Source organism: Salvelinus alpinus, chromosome 36 (genome assembly GCF_045679555.1).
Source record: "Salvelinus alpinus chromosome 36, SLU_Salpinus.1, whole genome shotgun sequence".
NCBI classification, from domain to species: domain Eukaryota; kingdom Metazoa; phylum Chordata; class Actinopteri; order Salmoniformes; family Salmonidae; genus Salvelinus; species Salvelinus alpinus.
The window spans coordinates 6884539-6903898 of record NC_092121.1 but is presented as its reverse complement, the minus strand read 5'-3'; the positions used below and the strand labels follow the sequence as shown (position 1 = coordinate 6903898).

The window sequence follows — 19360 nt, the reverse complement described above, 5'->3', positions numbered from 1 at the left end:
ACTTGTCTATTTTAACACCAATAAACCCATCTGTTTAAAAATTAATTTAGTATATGTCAATCTAGCAAACTAGGCAACTAAAAGCAACTTTCGAAACAATGTTTTGGTTTGTTAAGTTGTTAAGTTAGCTAGCTAGCCAGTTCAAATAATGACCATATCATATAGCTGACGTCTTAACTTTAGCTAATTTTTATTCATTATTACAGGAAAGTAAACTCAAAACAAGATCATTATTTACAAGTTATTGGCGAGCTAATGACAGAAAATAGCTTACGGTCACAAATAAAAGCAGGACATTCTACCTGAGAATTTTAGAACTTGGACACTGTCTTGTTGGCCTAACATCATATACTAATTTGACATTGGTGCAGGTCATGTTGTTCTCACATTACCGTCTCTGGTAAATACACACTATATCAAATAAAATCTAAGTGTATTTGTCACATGCACAGGATACAGAAAGTGTAAACGGTACAGTGAAATGGTTACTTGTATAGTTGAGTCTTTTGTTTAGACATGTAGCTAGCTAGCTAAATAAAGAACCATAATCCCAACTCATAATATTACTACCATGCATGAATCTGCAGGTAGCTAACACTAAACAACTAGGTTTAAAGATAGCTAGCTAGTTCACATTAGGCTATATAACTAGCAATGCAAATGGCTCTGAGATACAAATAATATTACTACACAGATCATACACGTAGTGTTAGCTAGTGAGCCATCCAGCTAATGTTAGCTAGCTAGCTTCAACATGCAATGAAAACAACTTTATGACAAAATGAGAGAAACGAATAATATCTGAAAATGTAGCTAGACAGGTGTTTAGCTTCTCCCTCCCTGTTACAGATGCCATGGTTGTCCTTAGTTTGAAGATGTCATCCAGAGACAGGTGTTTTATACAACAGCGTTCCTTTTTGACTTCCTCCGCCTATTTGAACGGCAGAATTTTCAAACGGCAGAATCTCCTTAGCTATCATACTCTGCTTCCACCCGACATTCCACTGATTTCAAAACTCGCTTCATCTTGAAAGTGGAGAGCATTAGCAACACTTTTGCCGTTTTTCGTGATATCTTTCAAAAAAGCTGCGTTAAAAAGTATTACCTACACATACTGAGCAGCTCATGTTATACAGTCGTGGCCAAAAGTTTTGAGAATGACACAAATATTAATTTTCTGCTGCCTCAGTTTGTATGATGGTAATTTGCATATACTCCAGAATGTTATGACGAGTGATCAGATGAATTGCACTTAATTGCAAAGACCCTCTGCAATGCAAAATCCCAAAAAACACTGCATTTCAGCCCTGCCACAAAAGGACCAGCTGACATCATGTCAGTGATTCTCTCGTTAACACAGGTGTGAGTGTTGACGAGGACAAGGCTGGGGATCACTCTGTCATGCTGATTGAGTTCGAATAACAGACTAAAAGCTTCAAAAGGAGGGTGGTGCTTGGAATCATTGTTCTTCCTCTGTCAACCATGGTTACCTGCAAGGAAACACGTGCCATCATCATTGCTTTGCACAAAAAGGGCTTCACAGGCAAGGATATTGCTGCCAGTAAGATTTCACCTAAATCAACCATTTATCGGATCATCAAGAACTTCAAGGAGAGCGGTTCAATTGTTGTGAAGAATGCTTCAGGGTGCCCAAGAAAGTCCAGCAAGCGCCAGGACCGTCTCCTAAAGCTTATTCAGCTGCGGGATCGGGCACCACCAGTACAGAGCTTGCTCAGGAATGGCAGCAGGCAGGTGTGAGTGCATCTGCACGCACAGTGAGGCGAAGACTTTTGGAGGATGGCCTGGTGTCAAGAAGGGCAGCAAAGAAGCCACTTCTCTCCAGGAAAAACATCAGGGACAGACTGATATTCTGCAAAAGGTACAAGGATTGGACTGCTGAGGACTGGGGTAAAGTCATTTTCTCTGATGAATCCCCTTTCCGATTGTTTGGGGCATCCGGAAAAAAGCTTGTCCGGAGAATACAAGGGGAGAGCTACCATCAGTCCTGTGTCATGCCAACAGTAAAGCATCCTGAGATCATTCATGTGTGGGGTTGCTTCTCAGCCAAGGGAGTGGGCTCACTCACAATTTTTCCTAAGAACACAGCCATGAATAAAGAATGGTAACAACACATCCTCCGAGAGCAACTTCTCCCAACCATCCAGGAACAGTTTGGTGACGAACAATGCCTTTTCCAGCATGATGGAGCACCTTGTCATAAGGAAAAAGTGATAACTAAGTGGCTCGGGGAACAAAACATCAATATTTTGGGTCCATGGCCAGGAAACTCCCCAAACCTTAATCCCATTGAGAACTTGTGGTCAATCCTCAAGAGGCGGGTGGACAAACAAAAACCCACAAATTCTGACAAACTCCAAGCATTGATTATGCAAGAATGGGCTGCCATCAGTCAGGATGTCGCCCAGAAGTTAATTGACAGCATGCCAGGGTGGATTGCAGAGGTCTTGAAAAAGATAGTCAATACTGCAAATATTGACTCTTTGCATCAACTTCATGTAATTGTCAATAAAAGCTTTTGACACTTATAAAATGCTTGTAGTTATACTTCAGTATTCCATAGTAACATCTGACAAAAATATCTAGACACTGAAGCAGCAAACTTTGTGGAAATGAATATTTGTGTCATTCTCAAAACTTTTGGCCACGACTGTAGACAAAAGCCTGTTACATGGCAGACCAATCCGAACTCTCGGCATTCCAGCCCATCCATTATCTCAGCCAATTATGGCTAGCCGGAAGATTCCTGTCTTTTCCGTGTCTAAACCAACTAGGCTCGTAAATTAACAATTGTATTCGTATTTACAGATAGCAAACGCGTTTGTTATTAAGGCACATAAAGGTTCACATGTTCCAGAAGGCATTTCTGCTAAAAAAACGCATTTTGATAAAAAAAATTATGTTTACGTTCAAATGTCTCTCCTGTGAAGCAGTGACGCGCAACATACGCCTAGTTTCCTGAAATTAGATGTTGTGGAAATTCTTACACAGGGACACTCAAAGTCAATTTTAAATGAATCGTTGTCTATTGACACTGTGCTGGAGAGGTTCCAACAAACCTAATGCACCATAGTGGAATGTCTGCTGGGGCAGTCCCAGCAGTTGTCTTATATACGACTTTACACAGACAAGTTATATTTGCATGATTTAGCATAATTCATTCATCATTACCGTCTTGCTTCATTCATGCGACCGACCAATACTGGTTCATAACATGTGACATACCAATACCTCACAAGGCTTCTTCTCTCTAAGCTGAGACCTTGAAACTAAGATATCTTTCGTTCTCAAAACAAAGGTCTGGGCGTACTGCCAAATTGCAGCTACTGATAGTGAGGATTCGTTCAGTCAGTGTCACGATCGTCATTATGAATGGACCAAGGTGCAGCGTGGTAGGTGTACATTTTCCTTTAATAAATTAACACCGAACAAAAACAACAAACTACCAAACGAAACGTGAAGCTAATAATAGTGCTGACATGCAACTATCCATAGACAAGATCCCACAAAGGGGAAATGGCTGCCTAAATATGATCCCCAATCAGAGACAACGATAAACAGCTGCCTCTGATTGGGAACCATAACAGGCCAACATAGACACACAAACACCTAGATGACCCACTCTAGTCACACCCCGACCCAACCACCATAGAGAATAAGAAGCTCTCTATGGTCAGGGTGTGACAGTCAGTCACTTGCATGAACACAGAAATTGGTTTACAGAAAAGCACAAACATGCAACATAGAATTTGGTAGATAGAAAAGCACAAGTATAACATTTCCATCACAGAGTCACATATTCAACCTAGTTCAGCACAAAACATGTGGTAATTAACTACAATGACCATAATCCACTGCGCCAGTTTTTTCTGACTCGGACAAAGACAGGATCAGAGAAGAAGAGGCAAAGCGAGAGGTTTCACTCTCGCCCAAATCGGTCCAAAATAAGCCCAAAATAAGGACAATTCCTTCAACCTCATGGCTTGGTTTTTGCTCTGACATGCACTGTCAACTGGTGGACCTTATATAGACAGGTGTGTGCCTTTACAAATCATGTCCAAATAATTGAATTTACCACAGGTGGACTCCAATCAAGTTGTAGAAACATCTTAAGGATGCACAATGGAAACAGGATGCACCTGAGCTCAATTTCGAGTCTCATAGCAAAGGGTCTGAATACTTAAAACCTGTTTTCACTTTGTCATTATGGGGTATTGTGTGTAGATTGATGAGGAAACAAATGTATTTAATCTATTTTAGAATAAGGCTTATAACATAATAAAATGTGGATAAAGGGAAGGGGTTTAATACTTTCCGAATGCACTGTACACTCCTGAAATATTGTATTATTTCATAGTAATTTCCTACTTTTCTCTTGACGTCTACCCAATGTGGACCTGACAAGACAATGGAATATTTTCAATGTTTTGGCAATCGAAAACCCGAAACCGAACCGACCTCAAAAAACACTAATCACTCAGCACTAGTGATATGCATTTGTTCTGAATTATGAGTTCAGACCACTTTTTGTTTTGTGTTTTCAGGAAAAGTTGATCAGGATCCAAACCCCACTGAAGGTCAGTTTGAAAACCACACTCCTCTCATTGTCTCTGTTATTTTTATAGTCTTCCATCATAACCCACTACCACCAACTTTTCTTCTCTTTCTCCTATTTCTCCTCATCCCCCCCAGCCCCCACTGCCAGTGAGTGGGTGGGCTTCCAGGAGGCAGAGTATAAGTTCTTTGACCACCGGTCTACGTGGGACCAAGCCCAGAGGATCTGCTCCTGGTTCGATGCTTCTCTGGCTTCCATCCACTCTTCTGCGGAGGAGGTTTTCCTTGCCAACACACTGCACAAGGTACCACACACAAGCTTTTATAAAAACCTTACAACAACTTTATCACTCTTCATAAAGTAACACATCCACTGCTGAGAAGAAGGCCTTCCTGGCTGACATACTGCACAAGGTGCGCTACATAACCTTTATAACCCTTCATAAATCAAGTTATAACCGTTTTATAGCTACTTCGTGTTCATGAAGAACGTAACAGGATTAAACACCCACGTGGGCACTTTCATATCTCTACAAAAGGTACCAGCCACCACGTGTTGTTTTATCCAAGCTAATAGTCTATGCTGTACTGTACATCGCTGCATGTCACTGGAGGTCAAGTGTGTACGACTAGAGGCCGCGTGTGTTTTCTCACCTGCAGATGACCAAGGTAGAGGGGGACCACTGGTGGGTGGGGCTTCATACGTATGAGAACGATGGCCGTTTCCACTGGTCAGACCACTCTGTGCTCAACTATGTGTCCTGGGCTTTCGGCAGGCCACACCCACTCAGCCGCGACCGCAAGTGTGTCCACATGTCAGTCAGCAAAGGTGAGGATTGTGGGATGCTGTAATGTTTGTCCCGTAAATAGCATATTTAGTGTTTGTTTTTTTAACAATATTTAATCTTTCATTCTAAAACATTCTACAGCGGAGTGGGCAGATCAGAAATGTCACTCAGACCTGCCCTACATCTGTAAGAGAGTGAATGTCACAGGCACTATCCCACCCACACCCTCCATCCCCCTGCCCCTCGCGGGCTGCCCCGATGGCTGGGCCCCCTTCCTGCACAAGGTAGGGCTTCTGGGTTATGTAGTTTCTACTGTGCTGATGAAGATATGCCAGTTACATGAATGCGACATTACGGTGTTATGTTATGATTTGATCTTCCATTTTAGCCTCTCAGTTGTTACCAGATCTCACATTAGATCTCAAACAGACCTCTGACCTGAGGGACTGGTTTCTCCTGGGTTATGTTATGTGTGAGAGCATGATGGTCCTTCCTGACCTCTGACCTTCCTGTGTGTGTGTGTGTAGTGTTATAAGGTGTTTGGTCATGAGGAGAGCCGGAGGGCCACATGGTCAGGAGCCAGGCTCATGTGTGAGTCACAGGGAGGAGCCTTGGCTGTGGTACCCAATCACGTGGAGCAAGGTAGTTTTATACTCACTCACGCACGCACGCACACACAACCAAACAAACACACGCACGGTTTCACATACACACACAAGGGCAAACACACACATACACCATCAATAAACATCAGTGGTTCCCAAACTGTCGGGCGGTCGGCAGAGGGGGGGCGGAGAGGTAGGGGGAGATGAACATACAGGAAAACATACTTTTTAAGGAACTCAGTCGGTCTTTCAACTTACTCTTGAAAGTTTCGAAATCGGGTGATGCATCAGCAGTTTTGCTCTTGTCATGTCAGTTATTGCCTTAGAGAGCTTTTTGTAACTTGTCCCAGTTCCCCAACGATGAAAGAGGGGCATGATTTGATTGAAAAAGTTTGGGAAGCACTGAATAACATCATGCATGCTGTCTCCCACAGCCTTTGTCACCACTCTGCTGTCCAACGTGAGTTTTGACCTGTGGGTGGGGCTCACGTCTGACTCTAAAGGCCACTTCCAGTGGGCTCGTCCTGGACTCCTCAGCTACACCAACTGGGCCTCTGGAGAACCCCTGGACAACAGTGGACCACTCCACAACAAGGCTCCGGTACATACCACCCTGGTCTAATCCTTTTCTGTATTAATCCAGTCTTTGGTGGCATCCCAAATGGCACCCTATTCCCTACATAGTGCACTACTTCAGAACCAGGGTACTAGTCAAAAGTAGTTCACTATATATGTAACATGGTGCCATTTGGGACGCATATTTGGTCCGTGGGTCCAGTCTTTGTCATGTCCATTGTTCGTCATTGTCACCTGACAGAGGAACTGTGTGGTGATGATCCATGGGAACCCAGCTAAAAATACTGGCATGTGGGCATCCCGGGCCTGTGAGATGGAGAAACATGGCTACATCTGCCGGAAGAAACAAGGTACAGGACATGTCACAACTCCAAACGGCACAGCCACTCGCAATTCAACAGTGCATAACATAACTAACCAGTGAATTATGTAACGGACAAGCATTCCTGTGTGAATCTAGTACATAGTACTGTACCTACTGAAACACATACCTGATATATTAAACAGTTGTGTTTATATCAGTCAGCAGAAACAGTTTCCTTTATATACTGATATATCTTTGTCTCCTTAGACCCAGCTCTGCCCCCTGGCGCTGCCCTCCTGCCCTCCTCCCTGTCGGGAGCCCTGGACCTGGGTGGGGTGTCGTACCGCATAGTGAAGAAGCGCCTGGACTGGATGGGGGCGTTGCATGTGTGCGAGTCTCTGAACGGGACGTTGGCTTCAGTGAGAGACCCCTACCAACAGGCTTACCTCACACTGCTGATGAACAGCCTACACCTCCCAGCATGGATCGGCCTTTACAACAATGGGGTGAGGCCCTGGACATGACAAGCTAGGAGGAGTAATGCACATCTACGAGATCTTTTATTGGTTTGTTTTGATATAACAACATGGTAACATGTAGGGTGAGATCACTGTATCACGACAAATCAATATTACATTGATATAATCAGATCTTCAAAAGATTGATTTAACTAGATTGACCAATGAGGTAAGACTTGGGGTCAGAAGATTAGGATTAACTCCTCCTCTGTTCCACACTCAGGGACGGAGCTTCAGCTGGTTGGGCGAGGAGGACCTGAGTTACACTGCCTGGCGGGTTGGGGAGCCTAATACACTGTCTGGATGTGGTCACATGACCACGGTGGGGCAGTGGACTATGACCCCCTGTGACGCTAAACTGGATGCTGCCATCTGTCAGATTAATACAGGTGTGTGTGTGCGCATCCGTGTGTGTAATACAGTATATGAACATGTGTGTATATAGTGTGTGTAAGCCCTGTCCTCTCTCTCTCTCTCTCTCTCTCGCTCTATCTCTCTCCCCCCCCCCCCCACCAGAGGAGGCTTTGGTGCACAAGTGGAGTTTCCCAGGACAGTGCCCTCACTCTCTGGGCGACTGGGCCTGGTTGCCTTTCAGGAACCACTGCTACTCCTTCAACCTGCAGAGCCTCCGGCTGCAGACCGACGCCCACTCCTCCTGCAGGAAGGGTAAGAAGGACACTCTGTCAACTGCCAATCACACAGTCCAGATATGACCTTAGTCAGCCAGACACTCCTTAGTCTCGATACATGTACATTGAGTATGTCCCAAATGGCACCCTTTTCCGTATGTAGTACACTACTTTTGACCAGAGCCCTATAGAGAATAGGATGCCATTTTGGACGCACAACAGTGGATTCCGTGACGTGGTTAGATTTTAGCAGCAAGGACCGCTATTTCTTGTCCTGGAATCCCGCTTAACTGACAGGTTTCAAGTCTGCTTGAAAGCTGCTAGCCATCAAGCTAACAAAGTTAGTCCCAGATTAGTTTTCCAATGGGCCCCTTTTGTCCGGAGAAGTGAATGAACGGTGCCAGCCCTGTAGGAGCTGCTGAGGATTATAGGCTTGAGGTGGCTTCCTTGATTACGCAGGTCGCCAGCCTACGTAAAAAACTAGAGAAAACGGAATGTTCACCTTTCCTACGCCGGTGGCTGGACGGCGTTCGGCCTTGTCGGATGCATCTCCGACCTTGTCGTTTGTCGTGATCCGACTGGCCGGTGTTGTTCGTTCGCCAGGGGAGCCATCTCCTGCCTCTCCTCCCCCTTCTGATAGCGGAGTCGAAGGAGCACAGCAAGAGGAGCATGGCAATCAACGATGGTCGCATGTCTCGAGCCGTGGAACCAAAGACAGTGCTTACTCCTACTCCTTTCCCTACGATTTTGAAGTTGACCCCTGCAACCTTCCGGCCCTGCTCTGGATTGCTGTTTATTTTCAGAGCCACATTCCTGTAAAGCTTAGAGAGGACATAATGTTGAATACTGTTGAAGTAATATGGCTACAGGTTCATCTGCCTCACCTAAAGACCATTCTTGTGGGAAGCTGCTATAGACCACCAAGTGCCAACAGTCAGTATCTGGATAACGTGTGAAATGCTTGATAATGTATGCGATATCAACAGAGGTATATTCTCTGGGTGTTTTAAATATTGTCTGGCTTTCATCAATCTGCCCACTCAAGAAAAAGCTTCAAACTGTAACCAGGTTCAGGTTATCAGTCAACCTACCAGGGTAGAATGAAATCATCAACATGTATTGATCACATCTTTACTAATGCTGCAGAAATGTGCATTGCAGAAATGTCCATTGGATGTAGTGATCACAATATAGTAGCCATATCTAGGAAAACCAAAGTTCCAAAGGCTGGGCCTAATGTAGTGTATAAGAGGTCATACAATAACTTTTGTAGTGATTCCCATGTTGTTGATGTAAAGAATATTTGTTGGTCCATGGTGTGTAATGAGGAGCAAACAGACGTTGCACTTGACACATTTATGAAATTGCTTATCCCAGTTACTTATAAGCATTAAGAAAATTACTGTAAAACCGGTATATCCCTGTGGATTGATGTTGATTTGAAAAATTGTATGGTTGAGAGGGATGAGGCAAAAGGAATGGCAAATCAGTCTGGCTGCACAACCGATTGGCAAACGTACTGCAAATTGAGAAATCATGTGACTAAACTGAATAAAAAAGACGAAACTACACTATGAAACAAAGATAAATGACATAAAGAATGATAGTAAAAAGTTTTGGAGCACCTTAAATGAAATTTTGGGAAAAAAGGCAAACTCAGCTCCATCATTCATTGAATCAGATGGCTCATTCCTCACAAAACGGACTGATATTGCCAACTACTTTAATGATTTTTTTAATTGGCAAGATTAGCAAACTTAGGCATGACATGCCAGCAACAAATGCTGACACTACACATCCAAGTATATCTGACCAAATTATGAAAGACAAGAATTGTAATTTTGAATTCTGTAAAGTGAATGTGGAAGAGGTGAAAAAAGTATTGTCTATCAACAATGAAAAGCCGCCAGGGTCTGACAACTTGGATGGAAAATTACTGAGGATAATAGCGGACGATATTGCCACTCCCATTGGCCATATCTTCAATTTAAGCCTACTAGAAAGTAGGTGCCCTCAGGCCTGGAGGGAAGCAAAAGTCATTCCGCTACCTAAGAATAGTAAAGCCCCCTTTACTGGCTCAAATAGCCAACCAATCAGCCTGTTACCAACCCTTAGTAAACTTCTGGAAAAAATTGTGTTTGACAAGATACAATGCTATTTTACAGTAAACAAACTGACAACAGACTTTCAGCACACTTATAGGGAAGGACATTCAACAAGCACAGCACTTACACAAATTACTGATGATAAAAAGATTGTGCGGGCTGTTTTGTTAGACTTCAGTTCGGCTTTTGACATTATTGATCATAGTCTGCTGCTGAAAAAACGTATGTGTTATGGCTTTACACCCCCTGCTATATTGTGGATAAAGAGTTAACTGTCTAACAGAACACAGAGGGTGTTATTTAATAAATGAACAAAACAAGAAACACAAACAGCGCACCGTCATGGAACGGCAACAATGACGACTGGGGAAGAAAACAAAGAGAGTGACATATAAAGGGCAGGTGATCAAGGAGGGGATGGAGTCCAGGTGAGTGTCATTATGCGCGTAACGCTGGTGACAGGTGTGCGCCCTAACGAGCAGCCTGGTGACCTAGAGGCCGGAGGGGAGCACACGTGACAGGACCTCCTCCCCGACGCGCGACGCCGACCAAGATGACAATCCCGGGGATCAGGAGCGGAACGGTCACCTCTGCTAAGGCGCAGGAACCTGTCGATCTGGCTGAGGCACGGGAGCATGACGACCTAGAGCCCCGGAGAGAGAGCATACGTAACAGTACCCCCTCCCCGGCTCCGGCTGCAGGACGCCAACCGAAGGGATGATCCGGAGCGGACCGGTCGCCTCCGCTGAGGCACAGAAACCTGACGAACCGGCTGAGACCTCCTGGTTGCCTCCGCTGAGGCACAGAAACCTGACGAACCGGCTGAGACCTCCTGGTTGCCTCGGTTGAGGTACAGGAACCTGTTCACCCAGTTTAGGCATGGGAGCCTACAAACCGGCTGAGGCAGGTAGCGCTGGCTCCAATACCCGGACCCGACATCACCTCCAACACAAAAACAAAAAACTCTCTGATGCTTCCCTTTGTTGAGTCGTCATTCTGTAACGATGTACGCTGAGAGTCAGGAAGCAAGTTCAGGGAGTGAATACATTTAATAAATAAATGAACAAAACAAGAAACACAAACAGCGCACCGACATGAAACAGGAACAATGACGACTGGGGTAGAAACCAAAGGGAGTGACATATATAGGGCAGGTGATCAAGGAGGGGATGGAGTCCAGGTGAGTGTCATTATGCGCGTAACGCTGGTGACAGGTGTGCGCCCTAACGAGCAGCCTGGGGACCTAGATGCCAGAGTTGACTGTTTAAACAACTAGCACACAGCTCAGACTTTTTATTTTATTTCATCTTTATTTAACTAGGCAAGTAAGTTAAGAACACATTTTTATTTACAATGACAGCCTACCCCATCCAAACCCTAACCTGGATGACACTGGGCCAATTGTGCGCCACCCTATGGGACTCCCAATCACGGCCGGTTGTAATACAGCCTGGAATCAAACCAAGGTCTGTAGTGACGCCTCTAGCACTGAGAGGAAGTGCCTTAGACCGCTGCGCCACTGGGGAGCCCTGAGACACCCATGCACACCTATGCATAACCCACAAGACATACCACCAGAGGTCTCTTCACACTCTTCACAGAACAGACTATGGGAGGCGCACAGTACTACATAGAGCCATGACTAGATGGAACTCTATTCCACATCAGGTAACTGATGCAAGCAGTAGAATCAGATTTAAAAAACAGATAAAAATACACCTTATGGAACAGCAGGGACTGCGAAGCAACACAAACATAGGCACAGACACATGCATACACACAGATGATAACATACGCACTATACACACACATACACATGGATTTTCTGTTGTAGATATGTGGTTGTGGAGTAGGGGCCTGAGGGCATACACTTAGTGTGTTGTGAAATCTGTTATGAATGTATTGTAAATAAATTGTATACCTGCCTTCATTTTGCCGGACCCTAGGAAGAGTAGCTGTTTCCTTGGCAGCCGCTAATGGTGATCCATAATAAATACAAATACAGTCTCTATATATAGCTAATGGGGATCCATAATAAATACAAATGCAGTCTCTATATATAGCTAATGGGGTGTCACGGCTGTCTTCCTCTTCTTCCTCTGAAGAGGTGTAACAAGGATCGGACCAATACGCAGCGTGGTAGGTATCCATGTTTCAATATAGAAAACTGAACTATGAACACCAATACAAAACAATAAACGTGAACAAACCGTAACAGTCCCGTGTGGCACAAACACTGACACAGGAAACAATCACCCACAAAATACCCAAAGAACATGGCTGCCTAAATATGGTTCCCAATCAGAGACAACGATAAACACCTGCCTCTAATTGAGAACCAATCTAGCCAACCATAGACTTACATAAACACCTATAATGAACACAACCCCATAACTCTACAAAAAAAACCCTAGACAGTACAAACACCCTAGACGAGACAAAAACACACAAACCACCCTCGTCACACCCTGACCTAACTAAAATAATAAAGAGAACAAAGATAACTAAGGCCAGGGCGTGACATGGGGATCCCTAATAAATACAAATACAGTCTCTATATATAGCTAATGGGGATCCCTAATAAATACAAATACAGTCTCTATATATAGCTAATGGGGATCCATAATATATACAAATACAGTCTCTATATGTAGCTAATGGGGATCCATAATAAATACAAATACAAACAGTCTCTATATGTGACACTTTACATGCACATTGTGACACTAAAAGATCACAGAGTACATTACAGCTCTTTCCACTCAATCGCTGTTGTCACGGAGAGAGCTTTCAGCGCTCAGCACTGACGTCAATGACCAAATACGTCAATAAGTCTAAATTAGCAGTGATTCATTGAGCTGTTATTGAAATGCACTCGCTTTATTATCTCCTGATTTCCCACTTTCATTTTCCTTATCATCCCTCTCTTTCCTTGTTTCACACCTCCCTCTGTCTGTCAACTCCTCTCTGACCGCATTTAATTATCTCAATATGGTTATCTGATCTTCTCTCGCTCTCTCTCTCTCTCTCTCTCTCTCTCTCTCTCTCTCTCTCTCTCTCTCTCTCTCTCTCTCTCTCTCTCTCTCGCTATACCCCCCTCTCTCCCCTCCAGTGGGTGGCCAGCTGCTGTCGGTCCTGGATGAAACAGAGAATGGCTTTGTGTGGGAGCACATCCAGGGCTACCAGGAGCAGGCCCACGGAGCCTGGCTGGGTATGACCTTCAACTCCAAAGGTAAGGAGCTCCTCAGGATGTACACAGTGAAAAGTATACACAGATGACTCCAACTGTTAAAAACATGTAAATATCATACACTGCAAGGTCATATAATCTAATGGGCACTGTAAGAAGAGTAATTTGTCAAAGTGACATATGCTATCCATATACTCATTCATATATTACATACATGATTTGTACACACCTTTTTGCAATAGGGTTTTCCAGGGATATTTCAAGGTGTTCTTCAGACAGGCGTGTGTGTGTTTGTGTGTGTGTGTGTGTGTGTGTGTATGTGTGTTGTTCCTGGTGTTGTCCTGCAGGGGGCAGTCTGATGTGGTCTGAGAGTGCAGAGGTGAAGTTCACTAACTGGGAGGTGCAGGGCACCAACTTGAGCATGCTGTTCCCCAACGCCTGCTTCTGGATCCAGAGCAACACAGGCCTTTGGAAACCAGGCTCCTGCAAGAACCACACACACGGAGTCATCTGCAAACGGCCACGCAGTAAGGAAGGCCTCACCCTGTAGCGCAGACAAATAACACTATGGAAAATGTCATACTTGTACACAGTGATAGCAAATATGTATGACCGCCTACTGTGCTTCATTTAAAACTGCAAACAGCAATCTCTGAACTGACAACACAACTTGAATGTTATCTTTTCCATTGCAGGTGCTGAGGCTTTGGCAGTAGTCTGTAAGTATGGATAGGAGATCCTATTATGTTTGTTCAAGTCATCAAATGTTAGATTTGTTTAAATCTGTAATGCTAATCTGTAAAAAAACAACAACAAAAAAACAGTCCCTCTTTCACTCTCTCTCCCTCTCTCCCGCTCTCACTCTTTCTCTCTCTCTCCCTATCTCCCGCTCTCACTCTTTCTCTCCTTCTCTCTCTCCCCCTCCCTCCCTGTCTGTCTCAGCTGAAGAGGACCACCTGCCCACTCTGATTGTGATCATGGTGACGGGCCTGGCGTTGGTGATCCTCATCGTGAGCGTGATCTACCTGTACCGCCGGCGCCAGGCAGGCTCCCGGGGATCTTACGAGGGGGCGCGCTACAGCCGCACCAAGTCCAACCCCTCCGAACAGGCCGAGAAGAACATCCTGGTGTCTGACATGGAGCTCAACGAGCAGCCGGAGTAGCACAGCCCACCAGGACTGGCCCCTCCCCCCGGGGCAGGAAACACCTGGGAGTACCTAATACTGACTGACCCACTGTCTGACTGATACACATTCTGCTTCTACGTTTTATGTCCCTGTTCTGTTTGAAAAGATGTTGAAGATGCTGAAGGTCTGTGCTGTGTGGAGCGCAGCAGATGCTAATCAAATTCCATTTAAACAGTCATTCTCCAAAGGGGTTAATAATATGCAAATTACAATATGAACTGCTTTTCTTAGTAGTATAGCAATAATGTTTCTGATGTCAGTTTCACATTTCATTTCAAACAAGTTCCTGTTTTTGGTCGCTATGTCTAAAAGGCAGATGCCAAAAGCCAAAGACAAAGGCTTTGCGACAGTTCTTCCCTTGTCAGGAGACTCAGTATCATCCAAATATCAACACAGCCTCCATCGAGACCATGACAGTATTTACCTGAGGTTAACTTCAGGTTTGTTTTGTATATTTCCTTTTGGTTTGTTTGTGTGTTTTTTTGTCCAGTGCAGCTGTAGTGAATCTGTAGTGAATCCTCCTAAATCTGGTTGTTGTAGTGAAGCTTTTGTTGTTGCCCGTCCCCTTCCCTCCCTCCCTTCTGTTCTGACTGACACGTCAGCAGAGCCTGGTTGGAAAGCAATACTTACTTCGGTGTGAAAGAGAAGAGGACAGTGATTTTTAGAGTGATGATTTTAGAGTGATTTTAAAGGGTCCCTGGCCTGTTCACCACAACTGCACATACAGTAGGAGAGAGGGGGGGGGGGGGGGAGACAGAAATTTGACTTGATACAGACTGATACCGTCTTTTGTTGTCTTGGCACAGTGTGATGGGGTCGATAAGGGTATGACACCCATTATATTTCAGTGTGTAACATTCTAGAGGGTTTTAGAGGGGTTTGTTTTAGTACTTTCTACCACCATCATGAGCAGAACCAACATTTATTACTTTAAGTAACTGTCCAGTGTTTCCAGATTTCTATGAAGTAGGCCTTAAAATGAATTACAAAATGAGTGAAATAGTTTTCCTTAAAAAAAATTGTAATTAGGTATGTTAAAAAGCAGCTTTTCTGTGTTGGAATGGTGTGGGCGTACCCCAACAACAGAATGGTGTGGGAGTATATCGGGTCATAAAGAAAATTCATGCGAGTAGACCGCTGATTGGCCAGCACATCCTCCTCAGGAGGATGAAATCATCTTCTATGAGGAAGTAGCAAGCGTTTTTTAAACAGTCTGTTTGAGATACAGATTTGAGGTGCGGTTTTTGAAGTATTTTTTCTCCAATTCATGCTTTGACCACAAATACGAGTATAGGATAAGTCAACAACATTACTTGGTTATGAGTTAACAGAAGAGAAAAAAAGTGAGATTTTCACTAGACAGTTACTTTTTGTTGATCTTGTCTCACCGCTGCAACTCCCCCACGGGCTCAGGAGGGGCGAAGGTCAAGTCATGCGTCCTCCAAAAGATGACCTGCCAAACCACACTTCTCAACACACACCCGCCAGCTACACTGTTCAACTAATTACTCAAGTCAGCATGCAGGCACCCAGCCTGCCACAAGAGCGCAATGACTCAAGTAAAGCCCCCCGGCCAAACCCTCCACGGACAACATTGGGCCAATTGTACGCCGCCCTATGGAACTCCCGGGCATGAACAGTTGTGACACAGGCTGGTATTGAACCTGGGCCTGTAGTGGCACCTCAGGAGGCCTCTAGTCAGTTACTTTAAGCAAAGGACAGTGCATTCACTCCTTTGTTTATGCATTATTACTAAGGTACTTTTCAATTGTTTTTGTGTTATTTCCTTCCTTTGACTTTTGGATGGGTGACATGGTGTAAAGTATGTGAACGTCTGTGTTAGTCTCATGACTGGTATGGATGGTTAGGTTTCCCATGTTAATGTCTGTGTTTGTTGGTGGTACGATTACACACTGACCTGCAGCCATGGAAAACATACCCTATATATACAGAGTATGTGGACACCCATTCAAATTAGTGGATTCGGCTATTTCAGCCACACCCGTTGCTGACCGCTGTATAAAATCAAGCACACAGCCATGCAATCTCCATAGTCAAACATTAGCAGTAGAATGGCGTTTCTGAAGATCTCAGTGACTTTGATGCCACCTTTCATCAAATTTCTTCCCTGCTAGAGCTGCCCCGGTCAACTTCAAGTGCTGTTATTGGGAAGTGGAAACGTTCAGGAGCAACAACGGCTCAGCCGCGAAGTGGTAGGGCGCACAAGCTCACAGAATGGGACCGCAGAGTGCTGAAGCGCGTAGTGTGTAGAAATAGTCTGTCCTTGGTTGCAACACTCACTACTGAGTTCCAAACTGTAACTGTAAGCAACGTCAGCACAAGAACTGTTCGTCAGGAGCTTCATGAAATGGGTTTCCATGGCCAAGCAGCCACACACAAGCCTAAGATCACCATGCGCAATGCCAAGCGTAGGCTGGAGTGGTGTAAAGCTCTCTGGCATTGGACTCTGGAGCAGTGGAAACGCATTCTCTGGAGTGATGAATCACGCTTTACCATCTGGCAGTCCGATGGACGAATCTGGGCTTTGGCGGACGCCAGCAAAATGCTACCTCCCCGAATGCATAGTGCCAACAGTAAAGTTTGGTGGAGGAGGAATAATGGTCTGGGGCTGTTTTTTCAGGGTTCAGGCCCATAGTTCCAGTGAAGGGAAATCTTAACGCTACAGCATACAATGACATTCTAGACGATTCTGTGCTTCCAACTTTGTGGCAACAGTTTGGGGAAGGCCCTTTCCTGTTTCAGCATGACAATGCCCTTGTGCACAAAGCTAGGTCCTCACCTCAACCCCATCGAACACCTTTGGGATGAATTGGAACACCGACTGCTTGCCAGGCCTAATCGCCCAACATCAGTGCCCAACCTCAATAATGCTCTTGTGGCTGAATGGAAGTCCCAACATCTAGTGGAAAGCCTTCCCAGAAGAGTGGAGGCTGTTATGACAGCAAAGGGGGGACCAGCTCCATATTGATGCCCAGGATTTTGGAATGAGATGTTCGATGAACAGGTGTCCACAAACCTTTGGACATGTCATGGAACTTAGGTCACCTGTAGGTCATTCACTTGAAAGTGACACATCTGACATGAGTCAACATGTACAATACCAGTCAAAGGTTTGTACACACCTACACATTCCAGGGTTTTTCTTAATTTTTGACTTTTTTCTACATTGTAGAATAATAGGGTAGACATCAAACTATGAAATAACACACATGAAATCATGTAGTAACCAAAAAAGTGTTTAAAAAAAACAACAGGACAATTTTTGGTTGATAGATGATACCATATATGTTATTTCATAGTTTTGATGTCTTGACTATTATTCTACAATGTAGAAAATAATAAAAATAAAGAAATACCCTTGAATGAGTCCAAACTTTTGATTGGTACTGTATATACAGTATTACAGTTCTGGATGTTGCAACAAACTTGTCGTTTGTATGTGGTATGTTCCACAAGGTACTGGAGAACCTTACTTAAGGGGTAACCTCTATATCAATGCGAAACACAGCTAGGAAAACCAAAGAACTAGTTTGAAAAGGGAAATGATCCACCACGTACTTTAAATATTTAGAAATAGAAAGGTCATCTCATCCATCTTATTTCCCCTTGTCATGTCTTAACCTTGTGTTGTACATTATTGGGTGGAGGAAAGTAAGGTTTCTAACAGAGCACAACTAGATTCAATGCAGGGAATCAACCAAAACCCTAACTTCTGGGTTCCCATTTGAATAGGAGGCAAAAACAGATGTTTTCTTCCCCCACATAACATTCCTCCTACGGTTCCCTCCTTCTCATGACCGGATTTCTGTCCTCCTGCTCCGTGGAATTCTTTGGAGAATTTTGAGATAGAAACTCTCGGTGGGCCAATGAGCCACGCTTCGAAACCAGCTCTTTTCTGCTCTGTAAAGTGGACGAATGGGGCTGAGGAGAGAGAGGGGGAGGGAAGATGGAAGGAGATGGAGGGGGTGATCGTGTGTGTGTGTGTTGTCATCTCCAACTGTGGAATGTTGAGTGGACAAGAAGAACTCAGTGGCAGGTCTGGAACCAATCAGAGCAAAAGAGCTCAGGGCTGAAAGAGAAGGGGGAGAAAATGGGGGGAGAGAGAGACTGACAGGCAGGCACGTATGGGGAAAGAAAGGGGCAGGGAGGGAGCAATGGAGATGAGAGAAGAGAAGTGACATGTCATAGGTTCACCCTGCCTCCTAGTGGAGGGTTGCTGTAGCACCCTGCTTCCAAACGACTGCCTAACTGGTTGTAATGAATTTGAGCTGCCTACAAGTTGGAGATGCCTACGAAGTGATGATGTGTGAGTCTGGCTCTGATGTACTACCCTTTCTGGGACTGACAGTGTGACTGTGGTGGGCTTTTAACATTTGAATCCCTGTGAAGAAAGGTTTAAATAAGCACCTGTTTTGATTTTTTAAATATTTGTTGTTTTTATATGAAATTAATAAAATATATGTCGGCTAAATGACTGTCAATAGAATTATTTCATAAGTTGTTGGTACTTTAGTTACACCATTATATGCACATTATTGTGGGGGGACGAGATGTTTATGGTTGCCTTGTTATATCATGACTGAACTATGACTGAAATAGTTGTGATGTTGAAGAACCGCCACCAGAGGGCGGGTCTTGCTCACAGTAACAGCTTGACTGTGTTTCAAATGAGTTCCTCACTCTCCTGGTCTGGTGCTTCATATGCTCTCTCTCTCTCTCTCTCTCTCTCTCTCTCTCTCTCTCTCTCTCTCTCTCTCTCTCTCTCTCTCTCTCTCTCTCTCTCTCTCTCTCTTTCTCTCTCTCTCTCCACCCCATACATATCTACTGTATGTTTATGTGTGCTTGAATTTCTGCAGGTGTGTCTC

At 44.4% G+C, this 19360-nt stretch overlaps 1 protein-coding gene across 1 annotated transcript in view; it reads left to right on the top strand.

Moving 5' to 3' along the window:
* The window catches only part of LOC139565485 (C-type mannose receptor 2-like), a 42289-nt gene extending 23323 nt beyond the window's left edge, over positions 1–18966 (top strand). The window contains exons 16-29 of the mRNA XM_071385874.1: positions 4563–4595; positions 4711–4877; positions 5233–5401; positions 5502–5644; positions 5888–6002; positions 6400–6566; positions 6783–6891; positions 7113–7351; positions 7587–7752; positions 7880–8029; positions 13210–13329; positions 13635–13814; positions 13983–14006; positions 14230–18966. Of these exons, the coding sequence (XP_071241975.1) occupies positions 4563–4595; positions 4711–4877; positions 5233–5401; positions 5502–5644; positions 5888–6002; positions 6400–6566; positions 6783–6891; positions 7113–7351; positions 7587–7752; positions 7880–8029; positions 13210–13329; positions 13635–13814; positions 13983–14006; positions 14230–14450 (2003 nt within the window). The 3' untranslated portion in view covers positions 14451–18966. The remainder of the gene's footprint in view (positions 1–4562; positions 4596–4710; positions 4878–5232; positions 5402–5501; positions 5645–5887; positions 6003–6399; positions 6567–6782; positions 6892–7112; positions 7352–7586; positions 7753–7879; positions 8030–13209; positions 13330–13634; positions 13815–13982; positions 14007–14229) is intronic.
* Positions 18967–19360: the final 394 nt, after the last annotated feature.